Genomic DNA, 25474 nt, shown 5'->3' with positions numbered 1-25474 from the left:
CTTTCTGTGCCGCCGCCCCCCCCCCAACACACCCACCCCCCACGCTCTGGCAAAGTCCCCGGGATCACTTATGCGTATTCCTCAATGCCATTTCCTCTGTGAAGGGCTGCAGCCTCCACAGTGAGAACTAATCCTCTTTTCTACTTTGTTCCCATCACGCTTTCTTATTATTTTTACATATATTTTATTGATTTTTTTTTTTTTTTTTTTTACAGAGTGGAAGGGAGAGGGATTGAGAGTTAGAAAGATCGATGAGAGAGAAGCATCCATCAGCTGCCTCCTGCACCCCCCTCCCACACCCCCACTGGGGATGTGCCCGCAATCAAGATACATGCCCTTGACGGGAATCGAACCTGGGACCCTTCTATCCACAGGCCGACGCTCTATCCACTGAGCCAAACTGGTTAGGGCTCCCATCACACTTTAAACATACATTCCCCCAAACATTCATCCCATTACGGCGTATTTACAGGGTTATGTCAAGCTGTTTGTCTAAAAGAAGTGTGAGTTCCTAGAGGGCCAGGGTGGTGTCCTATTTATCTCTGTTCCCCCCCGGGCGAGAAGCAGACTCTTTCTGGATGGAAAAACTGATGATGACAATGAAAAAAACAGGGGGGGTAACTGTGAATGGTACCGTATCCTGTGACAACCTCGCCTCGTCCCTTCACTGACAGACGATGAGGCTGGGATCCAGACGGCTGAAGGGACTTGCCCAGGGTGACACGTGCCCCTCCTCCAGCCCCTTCCCCCCGCCCCCCCGCCCCGGGAGCGGCCTGCTCAGAGCCCCTTCCACCCCCGCCCCCACGCGTTCTTGGTTTTTCTCACGAACGTGCAGCTCTAGCGAGGTGCTTTGGAGCTAAGAATAGAAGGAGATGTCAAAATAGCTCTCCGCAACGATGAGTGTGGAGGAAACGCGGCGGAAACGGAGAGGGTGCCCTCGTAGAGGAGGTCGCATCACCAGACTTTGGTTTTGAAGCTGCCAGGAAGCTGAGGTGTTGGCAGAGAGAGGCTGTGTTCTGAAGAGGGCTGTGCTGCAGGTCAGCCTGGTGTGCACTGAAATCTGACAGCAATGCCCAGCGGATGGTTAGGGTTAGGGTCAGGGTCAGGGTTAGGTGGGCACCGGCCCGAAGGTGTGGGTCTGAGGCACAGGCGCCCCCTGAGGAGGCATGTCTGCTTCCCCATTTCAGGGAAAGGCTAACTGTGGGCACCATTAAGGACCTAACTGGGGTTACTGTCAGAGATTCAGAGTGAGAACACCAGTAGCTGCCTGTTGGCACATGTGGAGGGCGGGCAGGGGGGATGTGAGGGGGGCGGGTATTGACCAGAGCTGAGTGTTGTTAGTAGAATACAAAGAAGAGGAAGGGGGCAAGGGAGTTGAGAGCGGATGTCGAGGGACAATTCTAACGATGGACTTCTGACCTCATCGGGGGGCAGTGAGGGCCCGTGAAAAGGTGCTAAGATCAGAGATTATACAGGTATTCGTAGCATCGAACAATTATTGGAGCTGATAGACATCCTCAATAGTAACCATGGGAGGCTGCCATTGTGACCATAGGAGTGAGTGGAGGATAAGATCATTGGGAGAGAGGATGTGCAGAAGCTGAGAAGTTGGAGTATCATCCATATGGGCAACGAAATAACCGAGAATTATGACAAGAGTGGCGTTGGAGTGACATGAGCAAGGAACGAGAAGGGACTGGGAGTGGGGTCTGTAGGTGACCTCAACAAAGAGGCACTGGCAGAGATACAATTTTTTTATATCTATTTGCACTTCCGGCGGAGATATAATTACCCGTCCTCTGGAAGGAAAGGAAAAACCCACTGCCTTCGTGAAACCCACTTCCTTGAGTCATTGCTCTTGTCTCCCCTCAGAGATTTTTTACACATATTCCATTAGGAGGAATTGGGCCTTTTCCCCATGGCTGCATTTGGCAAATGGCATTTTTAATATATTTTATTGATTATTTTTACAGAGAGGAAGGGAGAGGGACAGAGAGTTAGAAACATCGATGAGAGAGAAACATCGATCAGCTGCCCCCCGCACACCCCTCACTGGGGATGTGCCCGCAACCAAGGCACATGCCCTTGACTGGAATCAAACTAGGGACCCTTCAGTCTGCAGGCCTTACGCTCTATCCACTGAGCCAAACTAGTTAGGGCCAGGTTACCCATTTTTGAGCATCTTTTATGCACCAGGCATTAAACTAACCTCAGGGAGTCTAGAATCTGGTCAGAGAGACACCCAAAGTATAAAAACGTGCAGGAGAGTGTGGCAAAGGCAATGAGTGGCACTCGGAGGCTCTGGGGAAGCAGAGAGAAGCAGCCATGGGGGCAGGAGCCCCCTCCTGAAGGGGCGGCGGCTAACGGGACTAGCCACCGAAATAGACCCCTGCCATCTGGGAAATGGCATTTGGGGCACAGGCAAGGCACATTCATATGACACACGTCCCATGGACTCCTAGCTCTGATTTATTTTGGGGCGAAAGACTGAAGAAATCAAAGACGAATGAATTCTTGTGGACTCCTGACCAAATAACTAAGTTGGCAAAATGTGTTTTTTTTTGTAACATCGGAGCATGAACATTCTCTCTGGGTCTGACAGAAAAATCCACCTGGGGTGAATTTTAATCCAAAGCTTTTAATTTCCCATCATCGGAGAGAGCTTTTATCTCTGCCTGGTGGCCCCCGTGGCTGACTCGCTGAGAAGGCAAACAGATGGTCACTGCAGGAGCTGGGATTCTCCGCGGTCCCTCGTTTGGAGCCCCTCCCTTCCTGGCGGGGCCTCCCTCTCTCATTGGCACCCAGCCCAGTAACACCATCGCTGGAATCACAGCACAGCCCGCCACTCAGGCCTCAGCCCACAGGTCCTGTTTATCCAAATAATTACGCATTATTTTGGAAAGAGAGAAAAGAAAAAAAGAGGGGGAGGGAAATCTGGCATAGACTTCTAGAAAAATTTCTCCAATAATTTCTTTTCTCCCTTAAAAAGGCAATGTTAAGAAATATTGAGTATATCATTAATTTTTTTTTATGATTTACCCTGTATTTTACAAATCTAGGTACGACATATTAGAATTTAGATGGACTTACTCACTGACCCTGGGAAAGTTTGCATGCCTCGGTAAGATTCAATTTCCCCATATATAATGGAGTTAATATTGGTATCTACCTAATACAGAGACTGTGAGGTTTACTTGAGGGAATGCTATGAAAAAGGTCCTATCTCTAGGCTGGCACATTTCTCTCTCTCTCTCTCTCTCTCTCTCTCTCTCTCTCTCTCTCTCTTTCCAGGAATACAGAACATAAATCATTCATAAGAAAGAAAGGTCCATTCCTGCACCTCTAGGAGAATTGGCATTTTCATTAAAAAGGAATTCAGATATTTTGTTTTGTTTTTAAAAAATATATTTTATTGATTTTTTACAGAGAGGAAGGAAGAGAGAGGGAGAGTTAGAAACATCTATGAGAGAGAATCATCGATCAGCTTCCCCCTGCACACCCTCTACTGGGGATGTGCCTGCAACCAAGGTACATGCCCTTGACCAGAATCGAACCCAGGAACATTCAGTCTGCAGGCTGACGCTCTACCACTGAGCTAAATCGGTTTCAGCAGGTGTTTTGTTTTTCGAAGCTTCTTAGTGTTTTTAAAATCTGGAGCAATGGATTTTAAACTGCCTTTTTTTTTTTTTTTTTTTTTTTTTGAGTCACAGACTCCTTTGAGCATATTATAAGAGTTATGGGTTCTCCAGGAAAGTGCATACACACATACAGAATGTTCCCAGGCCTGCTGAAGCCCAGCCAGTGCATGCCTGGTTCAGAATCGCTGAGCTACAGGCTGCTGAAAATGTTCTGCCTACATGGCTGCTCATCACCAAACGAGATGCCCCCTGGTGACTGGGTACTGACATGCACCTCTGCGATGATGCAGTCACAGGGCCTCCAGCGTCTGGTGCAGAAGTGCCTGGCAGGTTCCTCCTCTGGCCTCACAGCAAAGGCTTTGCATAACACACCCAGGCCTCCTGCTTAGCATTCCTCCCCCTCCTGGTGGCACGGGCAGCACACTGCCATGGGAAAGGCAGAGAAGCTTGCCTTTATCTGAGCAAATCAGCTGCTTTCAGAAACGGCAGGAAAATGAGGCCTCAGAGAAAGTGGAAATTGCCCCCAATGACAGCTCAGAAAACGGGGCTGATTAGGCAAACTGCGTGCCCCTGCGTCGCCGAGGATATCCGGAGTCTGATCACCGATGACTGCCATCAGCCTCCCAGGGCACCCTGCTCGCCTGTTTGGCGGTCAAGCTCAATGGACACTAGAATGGATTTTGGAGCCAGGCGGGCCTGGGTGGACAGAAAGCCTGGCTTTCCTGGCTGTAAAAATCTGTGGAGGTTGCTCAGCGTCTCTGAACCTTGCTTTCCTCATCTGTCAGGGGTGGATGGATGACAGGAGTGTCTACCTCATGGGATCATGGGACTTAAATCAGATAAGGCGCCGAAACCGGTTTGGCTCAGTGGATAGAGCGTCGGCCTGCGGACTGAAAGGTCCCAGGTTCAGTTCCGATCAAGGGCATGTACCTTGGTTGCAGGCACATCCCCAGTGGGGGGGGTGCAAGAGGCAGCTGATCGATGATTTTCTCTCATTGATGTTTCTAACCCTCTATTCCTCTCTCTTCCTTTCTGTAAAAAAATCAATAAAATATATATATATAAAAAGATTGAAAAAAAAATCAGGTAAGGCATGCCCAGCACCCTGTCCCACCTGTAGGAAGCACCCAGCAATGCAGCGGTGAGTACGGGCTGTAGCTGAGGGGGATAACGGCACAGGCATTGGACTTGGGGAAACTTGGCTCCACCGATCCCCTGGTTAACTCGGTGCAGGTTACCCCACCTTTCCACACGTCTGTTTCTTTAACGGAGGCAGGACTGACACATAACACCTACTTCTCACTAATCAAACCGGGATTACAGAGCGCCCCCCCCCCCTCAGGAAGTTGTCACGAGGATTAACACGGAGAATGGAGGCCTAGTGCTCAGCACAGTGATGACGGCGATGGTCACGAGGGTGATGATGGTGATGGTGATCGCTAGCGACTAGATGTGCTTCCCACCCAGGCTGGTTCCAGAGCCCGGGCTCTTACGGTCCGCCCGCCCCCCTCCCCCCGTTACACGGACTCTCAGACGTGCTCCGTCTCATGGCTACGGCTACGGCGATGACATGAGCCCCAGCAGGCGTGAAAACGCCTTTGAGGATGTGGTTGGCAGTCAGTCCGATGGGCGTCACGTGGGGTGTGATGAGGAGGAGACGGTTTTCGGTTACGTTTCTCAGCACAGGCCTCCTGGGCCAGACGGCCAGTTCCCGGCGAGGGAACAGCGAGGGCCTGTGGGTGCGCTGCCTGAGGAGGAAATTACTTGGGGGACACACGATAGCTGCCTCCCGTGGCCTGGAGCCTGCTCTGTAGGGACCCCGGAACCAGCCCAGGCGGGGCTCAGCTCTGGATAGACAGATTTTAGTTCAGTATCAGGAAGGCATTTCTGACACGCTGACCCAGGATGGACGGTGCACTTCCCATCCCGGGGGCACCTGAGTGCCCGCAGACCCCCCATGTTTGGGATTCAAACACTGGGCGGGTGGAGAAGATAAGATCCTTCCCAACCATGGCGTTCCAGGGCTGAGGGCCACTGGCTCACGTGACAAACAACGGAGCAGGTTGTTCCCTTCAGGACGCAAGGTAATGTCTGGTATCTTCTACCTCTTTTCTTTTTCCTTCTTAAAAAAATATATTTTGATTTTTTCACAGAGAGGAAGGGAGAGAGATAGAGAGTTAGAAACATCCATGAGAGAGGAACATCGACCAGCTGCCTCCTGTACACCCCCTACTGGGGATGTGCCCGCAACCGAGGTACATGCCCTTGAGTCCGAAGGCTGACGCTCTATCCACTGAGCCAAACTGGTTTTGGCTCCTCTTTTCTTTTTTAGTAATATATTTTTTAAAATACATTTTTATTGATTTCAGAGAGGAAGGGAGAGAGAGAGAGAGAGAGATAGAAACATCAATGGTAAGAGAGAATCATTGATCGGCCACCTCCTTCACGCCCCCTACCGGCCACCCGGGCATGTGCCCTTGACTGGAATCAAACCCAGGACCCCTCAGTCCACAGGCAGACACTCTATCCACTGAGCCTAACCATTTAGGGTCTTCTACCTCTTATTTATTTATGTTTATTTTATTGTTTTTTTATAGAGAGGAAGGGAGACGAATAGAGAGTTAGAAACACGAATGAGAGAAACACCGACCAGCTGCCTCCTGCACACCCTCTGCTGGGGATGTGCCCACAACCAAGGTACATGCCCTTGTCCGGAATCAAACCTGGGACCCTTCAGCCCACGGACCAATGCTCTATCCACTGAGTCAAACTGGCCAGGGTCTCCTACCTCTTTTTAAAGTCAAACTTTTAGCTTGTCTTATCCTCAGAGGCCATTGGCTGAGAGCTGCTTTTTGTAGAATGACAATGGCTTTTGGTAAGAGATGGTGAGTGGGGTGTGTGGAGGGGGAGAGAAATGAGAGTAGCTAAGGGCTGAAACCGGTTTGGCTCAGTGGACGGAGCATTGGTCTGCGGACTGAAAGATCTCAGGTTCGATTCCGGTCAAGGGCATGTATTATACCTTGGTTGCGGGCACATCCCCGGTAGGAAGTGTGCAGGAGGCAACTGATGGATGTTTCTCTCTCATGGATATTTCTAACTTCTATCCCTCTTCCTCCCTCTCTGTAAAAAAAAATCAATAATAATAATTAAAAAAAAAAAAGTAGCTAAGGGGGCAGCAGGAGGACACAGGGCTGCTGGGCAGGGGAGCAAATGCGGACAAATAGGTGCCAAAAGAGGAAAAAACAACCAAGTCACCGGAGCCTAGACAGCTTTATAGAGAGCCTTTAAAATAGCCTCTCAAGGCGTCAGGTGGACCCAGCACCGCATCCCCTCAGGATGGTTAAAAATATGGACCCACGGGCTCCACCCCAGGCTAGCGGAGTCAGAATCTGCATAGGAACAGGTTTCCCAGGGTCTGCGCTCATTCCAGGCAAAGGGCACCCATAGGGGATCACTCAGGGAGAGCCAGGCTCAGGCAGGCTGTGCCTGCATCTCGGGAGAGAAAGGGAGGGGAGGTGCGCTGGGGCGAGGGGAAGAGCGAGAGTCTGGTCTCCATGGGGACGGCCCTGCTGGGCCTCCAACCCCGCTGCTCCAATTATGCCTCCTTATCTCGTCAGGTTCAGAGCAGCCCGTCACATTTGCACAAGGAGGCAGAGGTAATGGGGCTCCCGGCACAGGTTGCCCACGTGCCTCCTAATTAAGCCATCTTGGTGACATCGTCTCCAGAATGCCTGTTATTATTTTAGGAAGCAACATCAAGAGAAGGATCGTGAAAAGCAACGCCCCGGGTGGGGGATTTCGACTTCATTCCAGTGGTTGGCAAGGAAAGCACCTTGGATTTTTTTGTGAAGTCCCATTTCTGCAAATGTTCACAGATCACACCAGCAAAAGCTCGCCTCTGCGGCAGGCCTGCCCTTGCCTCTGCCGATGCTTTATTCTGCTGCTTTTTCTTTTTCTTTCCGCTGAGTAGTTTCTGATTTTGCTTTGACTTGCCGTGGGGGAGGGTACGCCAAACCCAGTTACATGGCGTTTTCAGATAAGAAGGTAATTTTGCACTTCACGGTTGGGCAGAAGATTTCCATGCAGAGAATTTTTCCATCCTAGACTCCATCCGGGGATTTGCTGCCTTTGGAAAGCTACCCAGGGCCTGACGGCAGACTTCCTGCCGGGCGTGCTGTTAGGCCTGCCCCCTCCGGAGTGAGCCCTGTTCTCCAGGCCCCTGCCATGGCACCCATCGGGCCCCTCCGGTCCTCTGCTACCTGCTGGGGCCCATTGTCTGTGGGCCACTTGGTTAGTGACACTCTTTAAAAAAAAAATTAAAAAAAAAATATATATATTTTAAAATTGATTTTTACAGAGAGGAAGGGAGAGGGATAGAGAGTTAGAAACATTGATCAGCTGCCTTCTGCACACCCTCCACTGGGGATGTGCCCACAACCATGTGTCCTTGACCGGAATTAAACTTGGGACCCTTGAGTCTGCAGGCCAACGCTCTATCCACTGAGCCAAACCGGTTAGGGCAGTTAGTGACACTCTTACTGACTTACCTTACACCCTGTCCTGCTGCCCCTCCTACTTGACAAAACCCCAACTTGGGATCATCCCACAGTCTGCCTCCTGGGCTCCTCACTCCACGCTGCTGAGAGAAACAGGGAGAACCCACGGAAGCGCTGACTGAGGCCCTGCCAGCTCACAGTCTGTCTCCACCTGAGCTCTCCACCCTCAGACAAACAGTGTGCTTGCCCCCATCAGCTCCTCTCCCCCTAAGAACCCCTCCCTGGGTCCTGCCTCTACCGTACGGAGCCACCTTCTCGTCTTCTTCTATTTTTTTTTTTAAATATATATTTTATTGATTTTTTTACAGAGAGGAAGGGAGAGGGAGAGAAACATCGATGAGAGAGAAATATCGACCAGCTGCCTCCTGCATCCCCCCTCCACTGGGTACGTGCCCTTGACCAGAATCAAACCTTTCAGTCTGAAGGCCGATGCTCTATCTATTGAGAGCACAGTCAACCCCGTGGCTTCTAGAGGTGCAGATTCCCAGGCTCATTCTAAAGCAAATGACAGACCCAGAGATAAGGAGCCATGGGCGAGACTGTTGGACCTCAAAGGGAGGGAGGGGATAAAAGGGAGAGATCAACCAAAGGACTTATGTGCGCACATATGAGCCTAACCAGTGGTTAAGGACAATAGGGGGGTGGGGACAAGAGTTGGGGGGGGGGCGGTTGGGGGATTGGAATGGGGGGGGGTTGAAGACAAATATGTGATACCTTAATCAATAAAGAAATTTAAAAAATAAATAAAGCAAACGAACCAGAATCTCTGGGTGGGAATTCGGTATTCAGGGGCGTTACCTTCCTCAGGAACCGCTCATTGGCCTGTGCTCCCTGGCTCTCCTCACATTCACTCACTCCTCCGACTGTCACCATGGCACTCTGTGAAGTGGGGTCAGCAGGAACAGCCGCCACAGCCCACGTATGCCCTGGCCTGACCGCTCTGGGATCTGGCGGCTGGCGGTCTCCCCAGGACTGCTGGTCACTCTTTCTCCTCCCCGCCTCTCCTTCTGGTCACTGCCCTTGTGCTTTCAGTGCGGGCCTTTTGCACCTTCAGTATTGGTGTTTTTCTTGGGTTCCCCTGGGTGCAGTCCTTAGACCATTGCTCTTCTCAGCCTCAGGTTCCTCCATGGGAGATCCGCTTGACTTTCTCTACAGAGTTCGTGCTGATTAAACTCTCCTGTTCTCGTTTGTCTCCTAACATGTACCCATCTGATTGCTCGCTGGATATCACAGGATGCCCCACAGGCACCTTAATCTCAAATATTTTCTAGACCAGATCCATAGTTCTCCCAGTCCCTGCCAACCCCTGTCCTGCCCCCATGCCAGCTCTGCCTCCTCCTTCCCGTCTCCCTCTATTTATGACTCAGTAGCTCCATGTCTACTGGAGCTGTCTAGAAACCTAGGAGTCATCATACAACCTTTCTGTTTCTACCACATTCAATTCAGGCCTCCTGATTTTACCTCTTCCATTCTGTTATAAAACTGCAGTTCTCCCATCTGCCCTCTAGTCTAAGTCCTCTCCTCTTGCTTGAACTACTAAACTAGCCTCTTCAGCCCTAGCTGGTTTGGCTCAGTGAATAGAGTGTCGGGCAGCCTGCAGTCTGAAGGGTCCCGGGTTCTATTCCAGTCAACAGCACCGGGTTGGGGGCTCAATCTCAGTGAGGGGCGTGCAGAAGGCAGCCGATCAATGACTTTCATCATTGTTGTTTCTTTCTCTCTCTCTCTTCTTCTCCCTTCTTCTCTGAAATCAATAAAAATATATTTAAAAATAAATAAAATAGCCTCTTCACTGGTCTTCAGTGAAGCCCCACCCCCAACCGCTGCTGGGTGGTATTTCTAAAACGCCAAGCTTGCTAGGGCAATCCCCTGGCTTGAAAAATTCAAAGCGCTCCATGACCTAAAGCGATACCCCAGCTCCTCAGGATGACAAGAAGGTCCAACTGCAGGGCTGGGACCAGGGTGAGGCAAGTGAGGCCCTATGGTGCAACATTTAAGGGCACACTCACTCTCAGGTGCTGGTCCAGCAGGTACACAACCCTGAGAGTGAGTGCGGCCTTAAAAGTGGCACCCTAGGTGCGGCACGTCTCGTATCACCTTAACCCCCACCCTGCTCACTGCTTCTCTGGCTTTTCGGATTGACAACGCATCCCCACCCCGCCCCCCATTCTGTGCTTTAGCACTCTCTCTCTCCTGGCTGCTAGATCTTTACAGAGAGAAGCAGCTTCTCGCAGCTCAGGGGGATCTCAAGCAGGCCTCCTCTCCCCTGGCCTCTGTGCTCCCTTAGTCCTCTGGGCGTCGTCTCTGTCAACGTGCTGACCACTCTGGATGGCCTTCCCATGGGGCCTGGGCACACGAGAAGCTTTTCAAGGGCAGAGACAGTGTTCAGTCTTCTCCTAGGACCAGTGCCTGGGGCAGCAGGGAGCAGCCAGGAAGTGCTCTCTATTCTGTGGGCCGAGCTGGTTGCAAGTCCGCGCTGGGAGCCCGCCTGAGTCAGCCTTCCTGCCCACGGCGCAGAGCCCACTGACTCCCAGCCCCTTCCCAAGGCGGCGGCCTCTGAGGATGGCTGTGCGCCAGCCCCTGACCAGACCCGGGTGGGGCAGAGCGAGTGTCAGGCCATCAGCTCTCCAAGGGTGGCAGTCAGAGCTCTAGCAAATAACTCTCCCGACACAGCTACTTGACGTGGGTCTGAAATTTTCACAGGAATTACACAATGCCCGGCCAAGTGCTAATTTCTGAGCTTCCTGCCAAATTTCCCAGCGTGCTGGCTCAGGTTTGCCAGTCTCTCAGAGGGGATGTGTTTCCTAGCAGGGAGCACAGGAGCGTTGGGAGTTATTCTGGGCCCTCATAAAACTCTTCTCGGGATTTTTTTAAAAAAATATATTTTATCGATTTTGTACAGAGAGGAAGGGAGAGAGCTAGAGAGCTAGAAACATCGATGAGAGAGAGTCATCGATCAGCTGCCTCCTGCACACCCCCTACTGGGGATGTGCCCGCAACCAAGGTACATGCCCTTGACTGGAATCGAACCCGGGTCCCTTAAGTCCCCACTGCCACGCGCTGGCCTTTGCAGCGTTAGGCAAGCCTTTTCTGAACTCGAGCCTCATCTCTCTGAGGACAGGACCTGTGCTAGGTGCATGGCTGCATGTTCTCCAGAGCTATTTTGCTCAAGGTTGCTTCCCTAGGGCTAGCATTACCTGGCACACAGGAGGCACCGGCTATGAGCCGGTGATGGGGAATGGGGAAAGGAGACACGTGGGGAGTGGGCCTGGAGCGGCAGGGGCTGGCTCATCTGCGGAAGTGCGGAGCTAAGAGTGAAAACCAGAACACCACGCCCTGGCTTCCCACCTACCCCGAGGTCCCAGCACGGCTGCCTGCTTCTGCGCCTGCAGTAGGGCGGGGAACATCCGGCCCGTGGGCCATATGAGGCTCAAGAAATCATCTGGTCTGGCCCTGCCAAGGCATTAGGGGTGAGATAAATGAAATGTTTGACCAAATATAGCCAGCTAATATAGTCAGGGGCATGTGCCTTGGTTGTGAGAATATACCCAGTAGGGAGTGTGCAAGAGGCAGCTGATTGATGTTTCTCTCTCATTGATGTTTCTAACTCTCTATCCCTCTCCCTTCATCTCTGTAAAAAAAATCAGTAAAATAATTTTTTTTTAAAGAGCCTAAACCAGGACAGTGATTATGAAGATGGAGCCACAGAATCAATAGTACATATTGAGGAAGCCGATTTGAGAAATACTTGGGCGTTAAAAATCACCAGGACCTGATGACTAACAGTATCGGGTTGTGGGGCAGGGGTGGGATCGAAAAGGAAAGGGGTAGCATATTGATGGAAGGCTGAAAGAAATAAGTCCGATATTTTAGAATTGTATGACGTCTAAAGAAATCTCCTGGAAGAAGCTCCAGGGAGATGAAAACATGTGGATCAAAACAAGACTCCCTCTGCGCCATCTTTGAACCAGGAGTCTGCTTTGGAATTCGTTATTTCTGCAGAGCAGACACCCGTACCGGCCCAGGGGAAGTAATTATAAAACCGACTGCTCTGCTCGCTGCGCCCACAGAGGCTGAGGGAAAATGCACAGGCCTCGTGGGTCTCCCCCGCAGCCCACGGTGAGCCTTTCCCGCCACAGCATCCTAATTTCGTCACAACGGGCTTGCTTTCATGTAGTTTTAAAGTGAGCTTTCAAACGCAGAGCAGCAAGAACAGCAAGTCAACACAGATGGGCTGCTGGAAAGAGTGGGCTGGGCTAATTTTTGTAAAAACAAAAGGCACCTTTTCTCAAGAAAAAGAATAAGATGGGCTTTGGCTAACGCTATTGGAAGAGGCGAAGGACCTGGTCAAAGCCTTCATTTGTGTTCTTTCTCAATTCCTTGTCTGCAAATAAAGAGCAGCAAAATTAAAAGAGAGAGGAGTGCTACCCCCCTACTCTGTCTTCATAGCTCATATTTTCTCCTTAGCAATCTTTCCCCCCTTCCTGGGCACCGTAGATCCTTGGTTGCTCGGGGTTTTGCAGTGACATAGATGATCTATCTCTTTTAACTCTGTTGCTCTATATTTGCGATCAAAATTTAAAAAGAATAATCGAGCCAAAGCCGGTTTGGCTCAGTGGTAGAGCGTCGGTCTGCGGACTGAAGGGTCCCGGGTTCGATTCCGGCCAAGGGCATGTACATTGGTTGTGGGCACATCCCCGGTGGGGGGTGTGCAAGAGGCAGCTGATCAATGTTTCTCTCTCATTGACGTTTCTAGCTCTCTATCCCTCTCCCTTCCTCTCTTTAAAAAATCAATAAAATATATTAAAAAAATAAAAAGAGTAATCGATACTCTTTCGAATTCCTGCTGTTATGCGCTATGAATGCCGTGAGGACACACGCTCAGCTCCGCCCAGTGCTGTCTGTGGAGCATCAGCTATGTCTTGCTGGGCAGGCTGTCCAGGTCGCCTCAGACTCGCCGCTGTGTAAGGCGAAAGGGTGGAATGTGGTATTTGCGGCCCTGGGAACGAATCTGCCCCCGGAGAGACAGAGGGCTGCGTTTTCCCACCTGCGCACAGTCAGCCAGCTTTGTAGGAACAGGGCACCGGGACCAGTTTCCCCCTTTGCCACAGGTGGGGCACTGGGCCCTGGTCCCGGACCTACACTGCTGGCAGGCAGCCCAGGGGGCTGGGCCTGGAGTGCTCTCCTTCTCTGGACATCCCTTACATGCCTGTCCTTCCTGGTACATGGCTTCCAGGAGTTCCAGCTCTGGGAAATTACAGGGACAGCCCTGACAACAACAATAACCACACACACACACACACACACACACACGCGCACACACGTGCATGCACGCACATGAGCAAGAGGACTGAAGATGCCCAATAACAGAGTGTGCCCATCCTAAGTAGCAGCAAATGCTTTATGGCCTGCAATTTGTTTGTAAGTGAGGAAAACAACTGCTTGGAAGAAGCAAAGCTAAACTAACTGCCAACATGCAAGCCCAGCCTGACAGCTCAGCTGCAAACCTTGCTCCTGGTTTGCGGTGAAATGAGCCCTCAGCCTCGCAGATGGAGGCCCTCTGTCTGAAACTGCAGCACAGCCGAGAGGCACCTGAGAGCAAGGACCTTGTGCTCAAAACACCACTGCCAACTCAAATAAAGACGCGCCCAGCTCATCGCCTCTACTTATAAGCTGCTTAGCTCGTTTTCTTCCTTATCAGTCACAGAACAGCCACCACCACGTGCAGTTCGCAACATACAGTTCAAATATATCAATTCTGCATCCAGGACAAGACGGGCCAGCTCACTCAGGCTTGTCTATGGAGCTATGTCAACACCAAAAGATGGTATGTCACCAAGACAAATATAAGGAAGCCTTCAAAGCCAGGAAAGCATTCGACACGGTGATGCCAAACATTTGGATCCATGTATCCTGATTTCTCATTCTCACTCTAATTAGTTTCATAGTCACTGCATTTAAGGGAGTTCCTAATTCCTGCTGTTAATTGAAGTTGCTGTTTTGTATGCAGGCTCACATCCTTACCTTTTCCCTCCCACACATTTGATCAGGCAGCCATAAACACAGCCATGGTTTTAAAGAGGCCAATGTAGAACAAAAGGTCTCACCTGTAGTAAGGCCGATGCCCAGTAAACTTAAAGCAATGTCTTACTTAATGCCCTGGACTTGTGCGTGTGTGTGTGTGCGTGTGTGTTTAAATTTTGAAAGAATTTTAGTGGTAAAAATTGTATATCTTTGTGTATCCACCACCCACCTTTCTCTAATGTTACTATCTTACATGGCTGTGGTACAAGATCACGACTAAGAAGTTTAATATGGGAACAGAACCGTTAACCAAACTATGGACCTCACAGGAATGCCACCAGAGTTCCCTAACGCCCCTTTTCAGCCTTGGGAACCAAGCTGGAACCCCGCACTGCAATTTGTTGTCACATCTCTTCAGTGTCTCCTCTGGGACCGTCCTTCAGTCTTCCTTTGACTTCCATGATGTTGATACCGCTGCAGGGTTCTGCTCAATGGTCTTGTGGTTGGGCTCATGGGATGTCTTCTCCTGGCTGGACTGAGGTCATGCCTTTTTGACAGAATGCCACAGGAGTGGTGTGCTTTTTCAGAGCGGCATAGGAGGGGGAAGGCAGTGCCTTAATGTCTCAGGTCTGGTGACATAAGCCTTGTGTACACACACATCCATGAGGTTGATTTGGGCAGCACCTTGCTTCCCCTTTTGACACCCCGCACTCTCAGTTCCACCCTCTCTCCCCCCACCCCACCCCCAGCTGTGTCCCAGAGGTGATGTGTCTGCATTTGTCCTGCTCAGGCTATAGCTCATCCTACCCTTCCCTCTTCCATCAAAAACCACGTGTTCTATCAGGGCCCCGCATTGGTGAGGTAATGTTCAGGTAACTTCATCTCTGCTAAGGTGCTCACAAGCAACAGTTGTACATTTTCCTTACTTACTTTTTCAGATTCACATTTTAGTAAAGAACTTCTGGAACCTAAGGCTCGGCTAGGATGGCCACAGGACCCCGTGTGTTTGGGACTGTCCCCGTGTATGCATGTTGCCCTGGCTCAGTCAGTAATAGCACCTCCTTTCTCTCTCAAAAGGGTCCTGGTTTCTCTGTCTAATAATATGGCCACCCAACCTAAACCAAAATAAATGACTAAGCATGGTAATCACAGGCATTTTGGTAGGCCAACAGGGAAAATAAATTCAGGTAAATGATGTTTCGGTGTTTCTCGAACTGCTCCCTAGCTCTAGGTTACTATACAAAGTGAAAGTTCACCAACCTGTAGGAATCAGGGTTTCGTCCACAGGCAAAAAGGCATCCGCTTCTATGGTGACTTCGTGGTCGTAAATATTTGGGGAACCCTGGGAAGGAAGAGGGAGTCCTATTAAAGCTTAGTCCTTGTTCATATATTTGCTTTATAACTTCTCTTGTAGAAACCTGTCCAGGCATTGACAGAAACGTTAGAAATCCCTTTTAAAAATATATATATTTTATTGATTTTTTACAGAGAGGAAGGGAGAGGGATAGAGAGTTAGAAACATCAATGAGAGAGAAACATAGATCAGCTGCCTCCTGCACACCTCGCATTGGGGATGTGCAACCAAGGTACATGCCCTTGACCAGAATTGAACCTGGGACCTTTAAGTCCACAGGACAACGCTCTATCCACTGAGCCAAATTGGTTAATTTTTTGCCAATTTTTATTATCTTTTATAAATATATTTTATTGATTTTTTTTTTACAGAGAGGAAGGGAGAAGGATAGAGAGTTAGAAACATGGATGAGAGAGAAACATCAATCAGCTGCCTCCTGCACACCCACTACTGGGGATGTGCCCACAACCAAAGTACATGCCCTTGACCGGAATCGAACCTGGGACCTTTCAGTCCGCAGGCCGATGCTCTATCCACTGAGCCAAACCGGTTTTGGCTAGACATCCATCCCACTTGGCCTCTGAGATGGCCGATACGCTCCTTTAAGTGTAGTTGGACAGGGCCTCAAAACAGCAGCTGATACATTTGGGAGAAGCTTTCAAGCCTGACCCCAGCATGCATGTTCTTCACTAAATGAAAGTATAACGGTGCAAAGTCAGGGAGACACCAGGAGTCTGGATGCTGTTTGGATTTCGACTTACTAGCAGAGGGTTTTTTTCCACCTTCCTCACACGCCGGGAAAAACAGAAGAGCAAGGGTCAGTGACCCGCAGCCCACAGGGCTGGACGGCCACGGCCTTGCCTCCGGGCTCGCCAGAGGTGGGGCACATCACCCTTTCTCTGGCCCAGCATGCAAGATTTCAGAGATCTTGAGAATCTATGTCTAAACACAACAGAAAGTGTTTTACTTGACCTACTAAGAAGGTCTGTTTCTGAGGAACATCTCTGGTAGCCTGCTGGCAGGCCCATGCTGGGCTGGGGCAGGGATCGGTGGCAGGGCGGGCTGGGTCAGAGCGTTCCCATCTGCTTACACCATCGTAGCCGCTTACTTGGCCTCTGCTCTGACCTGGGAGGGCAGGTCCAAGATGGGAGGGGCCTAGGACAGCTGTAGAGCAGAGGGGTCATCGCCTGTGTGGCTCTCCCTACTGCCATCCACTCATGGCTCAGGGGTGCAGCCAGCCCCAAGCAGGCCTCTGGGACCGAGGGGTGTCCCTTCCCTGAATCTGAGACTGTGTCCTTGGCTCTACCTGTTCAATGCTCAGCTCAGGTTTGAGTAGTGTCCCATTACGTGACTACATCACAGCTTGTTTACCTGTTCTCCTGTTGACGGACTTTGGAGTTGTTCCAGTTTTTTCTATGATGAATAAAGGTGCTCAGGGATTTCCTTTTTCTGTTGGTTTGTCAACAATAAGGCAGAAAGAAAATGATTCTCTACGAAAATCACACACCAAATACACTGGTGAGTCTGAGGTGTTAGCAAGAAGCCAGGGAGGGGAAGGAAAAAACCTTTATCAGGCACCACTGAGTCTTACTGGTTCCCGGGTCACCGAGCAGCACCAGCGTTCCTCCCTGAGCGAAGCGTGCTTCACTCTGTGACTCCTCTGGCCAGGAATGATGCAACCACCCACTCTGGTGGAATATTTCTGTTGGCTTCATTTCCTTCCAGGCGGATGAAAACTTGGCAAGGAGTGCTGATGCACAAACAGAACTCGAGGTCCACCTCTGAGCTCAGTGTTTTGGTGAACTTGGCTTGGCCGTGACTGGCCTGTAACATTAACCATGTACAGAGTGGGCCTTAAAGACTTCTTTTGTGCGTTGTCACTACCACTGCCTTCATTCAGCTCCTATCGCCTCTTGCAAGAATAACAGCCATCATTGGTTACTACCAACCAAGCCATAGCAACTGCCTGCCCAGCACCTTCCCCTCCCCTGGGAGAACCCTGGCCTGTTGCTTTATCCTGTGCTAGGTTATAGATTCAGGGCAAGGACTTCTACCATGGTCCTAGAGGGCTAATCCTGATTGGCCTAAGCCCGTGGTAGGGAAACTGTGGCTCCCGAGCCACATGCGGTTCTTTGGCCCCTTGAGTGTGGCTCTTCCACAAAATACCACGGCCTGGGCGAGTCTATTTTGAAGAAGTGGCATTAGTAGAAGTTTAAGTTTAAAAAATTGGGCTCTCAAAAGAAATTTCAATCATTGTACTGTTGATATTTGGCTCTGTTGACTAATGAGTTTGCCGACCACTGGTCTAAGCCAATCCGTGCGGTCTAATTCCCTTGTTGGTGTTTGGTTGAACAGGGCACAGAGCACACTTTTGGCCAACAAAATGAAGGAAAAGTCTGGAGGGGAGTTTCTGGGGAAAGTTTTGCTTGTTCTTAAAAATGGAACGCGAGAGAGATGAAGAAAAAGGAATAGGTCCTTTTTTGTCTCTAGAAGTGACTATATGCAGAGGTGGTTTCTAGAGCTGTGACAGCCATCTTCTGATCATGAGGGGACAGCCTGAAGGCAAAGGCCACAACACTGGAGAAGCAGAATAGAAAGACGGAACAGCCCTAACCGGTGTGGCTCAGTGGATAGAGCGTCGGCCTGTGTATTGAAGGGTCCCAGGTTCGATTCCAGTCAAAGGCATGTATCTTGGTTGCGGGCACATCCCCAGTAGGGAGCGTGCAAGAGGCAGCTGATCAATGTTTCTCTCATCGATGTTTCTAACTCTATCCCTCTCCCTTCCTCTCTGTAAAAAATCAATAAAATATTTTTAAAAATAAAATAAATAAAAAAAGAAGAAGAAAGAAAGATAGCAGAACCTGGGTCCTTGATGACCACCTCCCTAGCCATCTGGAACCAGCATTACTGCCCGTCACCTCCCGGTCCCCTAGGCCTGCTTTCATTGCTCTTTAGGTAAAGTTTCAGCAAGAAACATGTTCTCCCAGTTTTGTGTTAGACAAAAGCAGGAACAGCAGAAAAAGGAGAAAACACAACCAACCTACAACCCACATAACTTTCCCATACTCTGAAAAACAGTTCCCCCTTCCTCCCAGGCCCCCAACACTCAGACTTAGAAGCGATGAGTCAGAGCTTGGCCCCAAGTAGAACAAACAACATCCTATTAAATTACTAGCAAAGAAAACAAACAAAAGGAGAAAATATATAAGATGAGCTGATTACCTTAAATACCAAGCTTTGACCTATTTCCCTGCGGAGGGTTTAAGATATAAGATAATGTGTCCGTGGGTAGGGCAAGAGATAGTTTCAAAATGCAGAGGGGCCCTCACCGGTTTGGCTCAGTGGATAGAGCGTCGGCCTGCGGACTCAAGGGTTCCAGGTTCGATTCCGGTCAAGGGCATGCATAATACCTTGATTGTGCGCACATCCCCAGTAGGGAGTATGTAAGAGGCAGCTGATCGATGTTTTTCTCTCATCCATGTTTCTAACTCTCTATCCCTCTTCCTTCCTCTCTGTAAAAAAAAAAATCAATAAAATATATTAAAAAAAAAAAAAAAAAAAAAAAAGGAAAAGAAAATGCAGAGGGTCCTTGACCTCAGGCCTAGTGACTGACCATCCACTTTTACCTGAGAGCTGGAGGCTGCCCATCCCTAACCCTGGAGCTAGTGGCTGTGGATGCAAGCTGCACTTACTGAGACAGTGACAGAAGGGAACCCTGACCATCCTTCTACCCTGTCTCCCCGAAAATAAGACAGTGTCTTTTTTTTTTTTTTTTTTTTTAACAGAGAGGAAGGGAGAGAGATAGAGAGCTAGAAACGTCGATGAGAGAGAAACACTGACCAGCTGCCTCTTGCACACCCCCTAATGGGGATGTGCCCGCAACCAACGTACATGCCCCTGACCGGAATCGAACCTAGGACCTTTCTGTCCGCAGACCGACGCTCTACCACTGAGCCAAACCGGTTTCGGCAAGACAGTGTCTTATATTAATTTTTTCTCCCAAAGTTGCGCTAGGTCTTATTTTCAGGGGATGTCTTATCTTTCCATGCATTAGGTCTTATTTTCGGAGGATGTCTTATTTTCGGGGAAGCACAGTAGGTGGGGCCTTTTATCTGGGAAATCATTCAGCCTCTGTTAAGAGATTCAGAAATACCTGTCACTACAGCGATGGGCAGGGTGTAAAACTCTGGTCAGGAGGGTTCTCTGCCAGGTACATAGGAAGAGCCTCGGTGAATCTTACATTTCCATGACGTCTCCTCCGTGGGAACACATTGGCAGAGGTGATACTTCACACATCATTCCTCTCTCTATTCCTGAATCTATTCCTCTAGACCACCCCAGCTTATAAACCGGATGTCTAAGTAGATAAAAATGTGGAAAACAATAAAAAGTCACCATGATATGCTGCCTGCCTTAAACCATGAATACTTTGTTCTATTTTTGTCAAGTTTCTTTCTGAACTTATTTTGAAAAGGAGGGCCTTTATGGTCATTATTGCAGAGCCTTCTATGGCTGAGTGTGTTTGTCTTGCTTTTGTGTTTTGGTGCGTCTTTAAGATCTCAAGAAAGCCTAAACCAGTTTGGCACAGTGGATAGAGCATCAGTCTGCAGACTGAAAGGTCCCGGGTTCGATTCTGATCAAGGGCATGTACCTTGGCTGCGGGCACATCCCCGGTAGGGGGTGTGCAAGAGGCAGCTGGTCAATGTTTCTCTCTCATCGACATTTCTAGCTCTCTATTCCTCTTCCTTCCTCTCTGTAAAAATCAATAAAATACATTTTTAAAAAAATCTCAAGAAAGACGGTGGACGTTCCTGAAGATTCCTGAAGATAAGGAGAGAGCAAGTGAAGAAACGTCTTCCTTACTTTTAAAGGGAGAACTTTGGAAAGTATATAAGAACCAATTAACTCACGCTATCTGAAAAGATCCTAGAGGAAAAAAATCAGCAGATCATCAGCAAACTCCTAAAAGCGTGTGAAAATGCAAGCCATTACTAGCTGGCTGCGAACATCATCTCTCGACAGAAAATCAGGCCAGAGCGAGCGATTCAAGTACAGTAGGCGCTGATGAGTTCTTCAGATGAACAGGAAGTAATAGATATAATCTGCAGAATTTAGCTGAGCTTTTTGTATTTCGTCTCACGCAATCACCTCCTCAACCAGCTAAATTATTAGCATTAGGAAGGAAGGAGGCCATTTGGAAATTACTTAACGGGGGTTGTAATGTCTCTACCCCACACTTAGGGTGGGCTGCACAGTAGGAGCACACAGATATCCTCAGCACATCTAGAGGGCTGGGGCAGGCGGAGCACATTCCCGGAGGCCAAGGACAGAAAGCACTCTTCTTGGAAGTCAGTTTTTAGGGGAAGGGGTGTAGGCGTGAAGTAGGTGAAGCCAATGTAAGTACATGTTACTAGCTGAGAGGGCATTCTTAAACTAGCCAGCTAGCCAAAACTGGTTTGGCTCAGTGGATAGACGTCAGCCTGTGGACTGAAAGGTCCCGGGTTCGATTCCTGTCAGGGGCATGTACCTTGGTTACGGGCACCTCCCCGGTGGGGGGGGTGCAGGAGGCAGCTGGTTGGTGTTTCTCTCTCATCGATGTTTCTAGCTCTCTATCTCTCTCCCTTCCTCTCTGTAAAAAAATCAATAATATATATATATATTTTTTTAATTTATTTTATTTATTTATTTTTTAATTAACCAGTCAGCTCCCTGAGCGTATGGGCACATAGTTCTCTGGGCAGTAGAACATACTCATCCCCTCTTTCCCTAAAGCTCCCATTTATTGAGCACCTACGACGAGCCAGATGCTTTGCTGGGCACTGTCCTCATCATGGGGTGACTGCTCCCCCTCCCCACCAGGGCAATTTCATGCCGGGTCGGTCTCTCCAGTCGCTCCCCCAGCTCATTCCACAAGGCACATCGCAGGCGACGGGAGGCACAGTCACTCACCTGGCCGGCCAGGTTGAAGTAGGAGTGGTTGGTCAGGTTCACGGGCGTGGTCTGGCTGGCCTGCGCGCGGTAGTTGATCACGAGCTCCCCACCATCCAGCGTGTATGTCACCCAGACTTTCAGCTCCCCCGGGTAGCCTTCCTCACCGTCTGGACTGACCCGGGAGAACTGGACGCCATTCGGCAGCACCTGAGGGGTCCAGAGGACCTAAAAAAAAAACGTGTTTTCACAGCTGTTTAGTCACTCCAATCCCGAGCTAAATGCCATGTTTCACTATTAAAGACCACTGATTCCAGGAAGGGAGACAATGATACAACCCATAAGGATGGAAATAATAGCCTAGACTTTAGTTATTCTGGAATTCTGTTTTAAACAGAACTGGAGAGAAAATAAATTTTCTCCTTACCTACTTACACTTTTCCTATTCGCTTTTCCCCTGAGTTTATCCATATGTGTCTACAATATTTTCTTCCCCTACGTTGAGACTCTTTTTGTTGTTGAAATCTTAGCAGCACATTCTGAGTGTCATATGGCGAATATCTGCTATCTGCTAATAGTATTCAAAATGACCTTGCCCAGCTGGCGTGGTTCAGTGGTTGAACATCCATCTGTGAACCTGGAGGTCACGGGTTCGATTCCCAGTCAGGGCACATGCCCAGGTTGCAGGCTCAATCCCATGTGAGGGGAGTATAGTGGGCACTTTGGCAGACATGAGACTGTCATTGTTGAGTGCTCACCAGCCACTGACGTGGTGCTTTTACATAAATCATTTCACAAGGTAAGGGTTTGGTGGGACCAAAAAAATTATCACCTTAGCAGGTCAGAATAGTTGAACAGTGGCAATTTCACATGGTTCCAATTAATATTATCACTCCCATTTTACAAATGAGTAAACTGTGTGAGTTCAGTGGCGTTAACTTGCTCACTTCTACCTCCCACATCCCAGGGGAGTGGAGTAGAAACCTTTAATAACTCATGCCCACTGTTTGAAGTGTGTGTGTGTGTGGGGGGGGGGGGGGAGGGTTGAGGGGTGTCAAGTCATACATGTAATTAGTGACAGAGCTAGGATTCAAATTAAGGGTCTATATTATAACACATCTTGGCTTCACTGGATGTTTTGTTCAAATCTCTCCGTGAGTATATGATTTTTAAAAAGGAAATAAAGAATTCAAATGAAAAAGAAATCTCTATGAGTTGAGGCCAAATGCTGTCATTCCAAATGGACTTGAAAGATAACAAGGCCTGAGGAATGGCCATGAGCCCAGGCTCTGCTCTCCCCCTCTCCTCCCCTCCCCCGTTCCTGGCTGCACCGCTCAGTGACTGCATTTGCCAGGAAGGCGAACCCAGCGGGAGCGGAGGACTGCCTTCACCGACGGTGAAAGCAGCTGGTATCTGAATCACGTTCACTGGCCTTAGAAACAAATTAATTCCACACCCTCATTACCTCCCAGGAAGGCTGAATTTTCAAGACACTGAGCACATAAAGCCCGTCATATATGTGATTAAAGGGAAAAAAAAGAAACTTCCAAATGGAAAATTTTAGGAATAAAAAACTTGAAATGTTCTTACTTTGCTACCTTGTTTTTCTCCTTTAGAGAAAGAACACAATGGAAACTTTTTTTGAGTGTGTAAACCAATATGATCAGATAAGTATAATACCGTGGGAAGTATAATTCCTATTTGTGGAAGGATTTCCCTGGCCCTATAGTTTCCAAATTTCCAGAAAATTTCCTGATTTGCACCTTTAGGCCTACTTATCCCATTTCCAATCCTGTCAGGTTCTTCACATTTCATCTTCAGAAAACACATGCCTCCAAAAGAACAGTTATTCCGAAACTGTTGAGATCAAACACAGCTGAAAATAAAGTTCATCTGATACTGCTCATGGTACTATATCATAACCTACTGTTCAGCCCTGACCAGTTTGTCTCCGTGGATAGAGCATTGGCCTGAGGACTGAAAGGTTTTCCGGTCAAGGGCATGTACCTTGGTTGCAGGCACATCCCCAATGGGAGGTGTGCAGCAGGCAGCTGGTGTTTCTAACTATCCCTCTCCCTTGCTTTCTTTAAAAAATCAATAACATATATTGAAGGAAAAACAAACAAACCCCAAAACTTTCCATAATAACATTCAGAAACTTTCCATAATAACATCCCAAGTGTTTCCCCACTTCCCTCTGGGCTGTTTGCACGGCCATTCTCTCCAATATCAACACAGTGAGTGAAAAGCTATCCTTCCTTCAAGAGCAGTTCAAATCCCACCTCCCCCGCTGCTATGCATTTGTCCATCCCCAGTTCCTCTGTCACACCACTGGCATCTATAGGATGGGCTTATACAGGGTCCCGCTCCCTCACTGTACTGTGAGCCTCAGAAAGCCCCATCCTATGGTGTGCCCTGGTTCAGAGAAGGGGCCCAGCAGGCACATTGCATTCAAGAATACGTATACAGGTACCCTCGCCATTTGCTGCGTTCACACAGGGCACACATGCTAAGCAACATGTATGCCCTGTGTACCACTATGGGGGAGAGGGAACAGGAACAAGCAGGAGCTAGGTGCTGTTCTGAGGCTCCGCTCAAGATCCCTGTCCAGCCGAAACCGGTTTGGCTCAGTGGTAGAGCGTCAGTCTGCAGACTGAAGGGTCCCAGGTTCGATTCCGGTCAAGAGCATGAACATTGGTTGCGGGCACATCCCCGGTAGGGGGTGTGCAAGAGGCAGCTGGTCGATGTTTCTCTCTCATCGACGTTTCTAACTCTCTCTCCCTCTCCCTTCCTCTCTGTAAAAAATCAATAAAATATATTAAACAAAACAAAACAAAAAAATCCCCCTGTCCACCCGGAGCTGGACCTCACTTCTTGGTTGCGGTGTGCCCATGGACTGGGCATAAGCCAGAGGCCCTCTGGCTCTGAGCCTCCCGGCGTGAGGACGCCCATCACCAGGAAAAGGGAGCTGGCGGGCAGTCTGGTTCTGAGCCACAGACAGGAAGCTGGCGGGACGGGGGAGCAGGGTAACCAACTTCCTTCTCCGGGACAGACGGCAGCCAGGGGCAGAAAGGAAACGGTGGTCCCTAGCTGCACATGTTCCTGTCTTCCTTGGCTCTTCTCTAGGACGTCACCTGGGGGTGTGTTTGAAGGGCAAGCTGGCTCCCGAAGGATCTCCCTCCCAGCCCGAAATGAGACGTAAGAGAGTCTCGGGGTTGACCAGCAGGCCACACCCAGCAAGGGGGGTGAGGGGGCCAGGCGCTCCTGTTCAGGGAGAAACTGTTGGGCCCATTTGCTTTCCTCTCCTCATTTTCCCCGGTCTCTCTGGGGGAGTGAGAGTTTTATTTTTATTTTTAAACATATTTTATTGATTTTTTTACAGAGAGGAAGGAGAGAGCTAGAAACATCGATGAGAGAGAAACATCGACCAGCTGCCTCCTGCACACCCCTCACTGGGGATGTGCCCGCAACCAATGTACATGCCCTTGACCGGAATTGAACCTGGGACCTTTCAGTTAGCAGACCGACGCTCTATCCACTGAGCCACACCGGTTTTGGCAGGGAGTGGGAGTTTTAATGTGGAAAGAGGGAACTGGGGTGAACGGGGGGTAATTTGGGGGCATGGAAAGGTAGGCCTGCATGCAGCAGAGCTTCACCACAGACACAGGGGTGCGTGTTGGATTGGGGGCACCCGCAGGGGTGGCTGAGGTGGAGAGCAGCAGTTGTGAAGGAAGAGGGCTCCTGGCCAGGCAGCCCGACGTAGGAGTGCGTGGCCTTTTGAAGCCTCAGGTTTCTCATGTGGGGATTACACAGGGTTCTCTAAGGGTGAGAGATAACACCTGAAATACCTCGTGCAGTAAGTGGTCAGGTATTATTTCAGTCTTCCTTCCTGCTGTTCTTAAGGTCAACTCGACTCCCTGGTCCAACACCGGGAAGCTGTTCCCTGTCTTCCTAAGCCAAGGCCGTAGTCCTCTCAT

At 49.5% G+C, this 25474-nt stretch overlaps 1 protein-coding gene across 2 annotated transcripts in view; it reads right to left on the bottom strand.

Moving 5' to 3' along the window:
* GALM (galactose mutarotase) overlaps positions 1–25474 on the bottom strand; it is a 40884-nt gene that overhangs the window by 7999 nt on the left and 7411 nt on the right. For both annotated transcript variants that reach the window (XM_045580656.1, XM_036435086.2), the window contains exons 3-4: positions 21519–21725; positions 15476–15557 (exon numbers count right to left, since the gene is read on the bottom strand). In XM_045580656.1, coding sequence (XP_045436612.1) covers positions 15476–15557; positions 21519–21725 — 289 coding nt within the window. The remainder of the gene's footprint in view (positions 1–15475; positions 15558–21518; positions 21726–25474) is intronic.

Source organism: Pipistrellus kuhlii, unplaced genomic scaffold (assembly GCF_014108245.1).
Source record: "Pipistrellus kuhlii isolate mPipKuh1 unplaced genomic scaffold, mPipKuh1.p scaffold_m20_p_13, whole genome shotgun sequence".
NCBI classification, from domain to species: domain Eukaryota; kingdom Metazoa; phylum Chordata; class Mammalia; order Chiroptera; family Vespertilionidae; genus Pipistrellus; species Pipistrellus kuhlii.
This window is presented reverse-complemented; position numbering and strand designations above follow the sequence as displayed.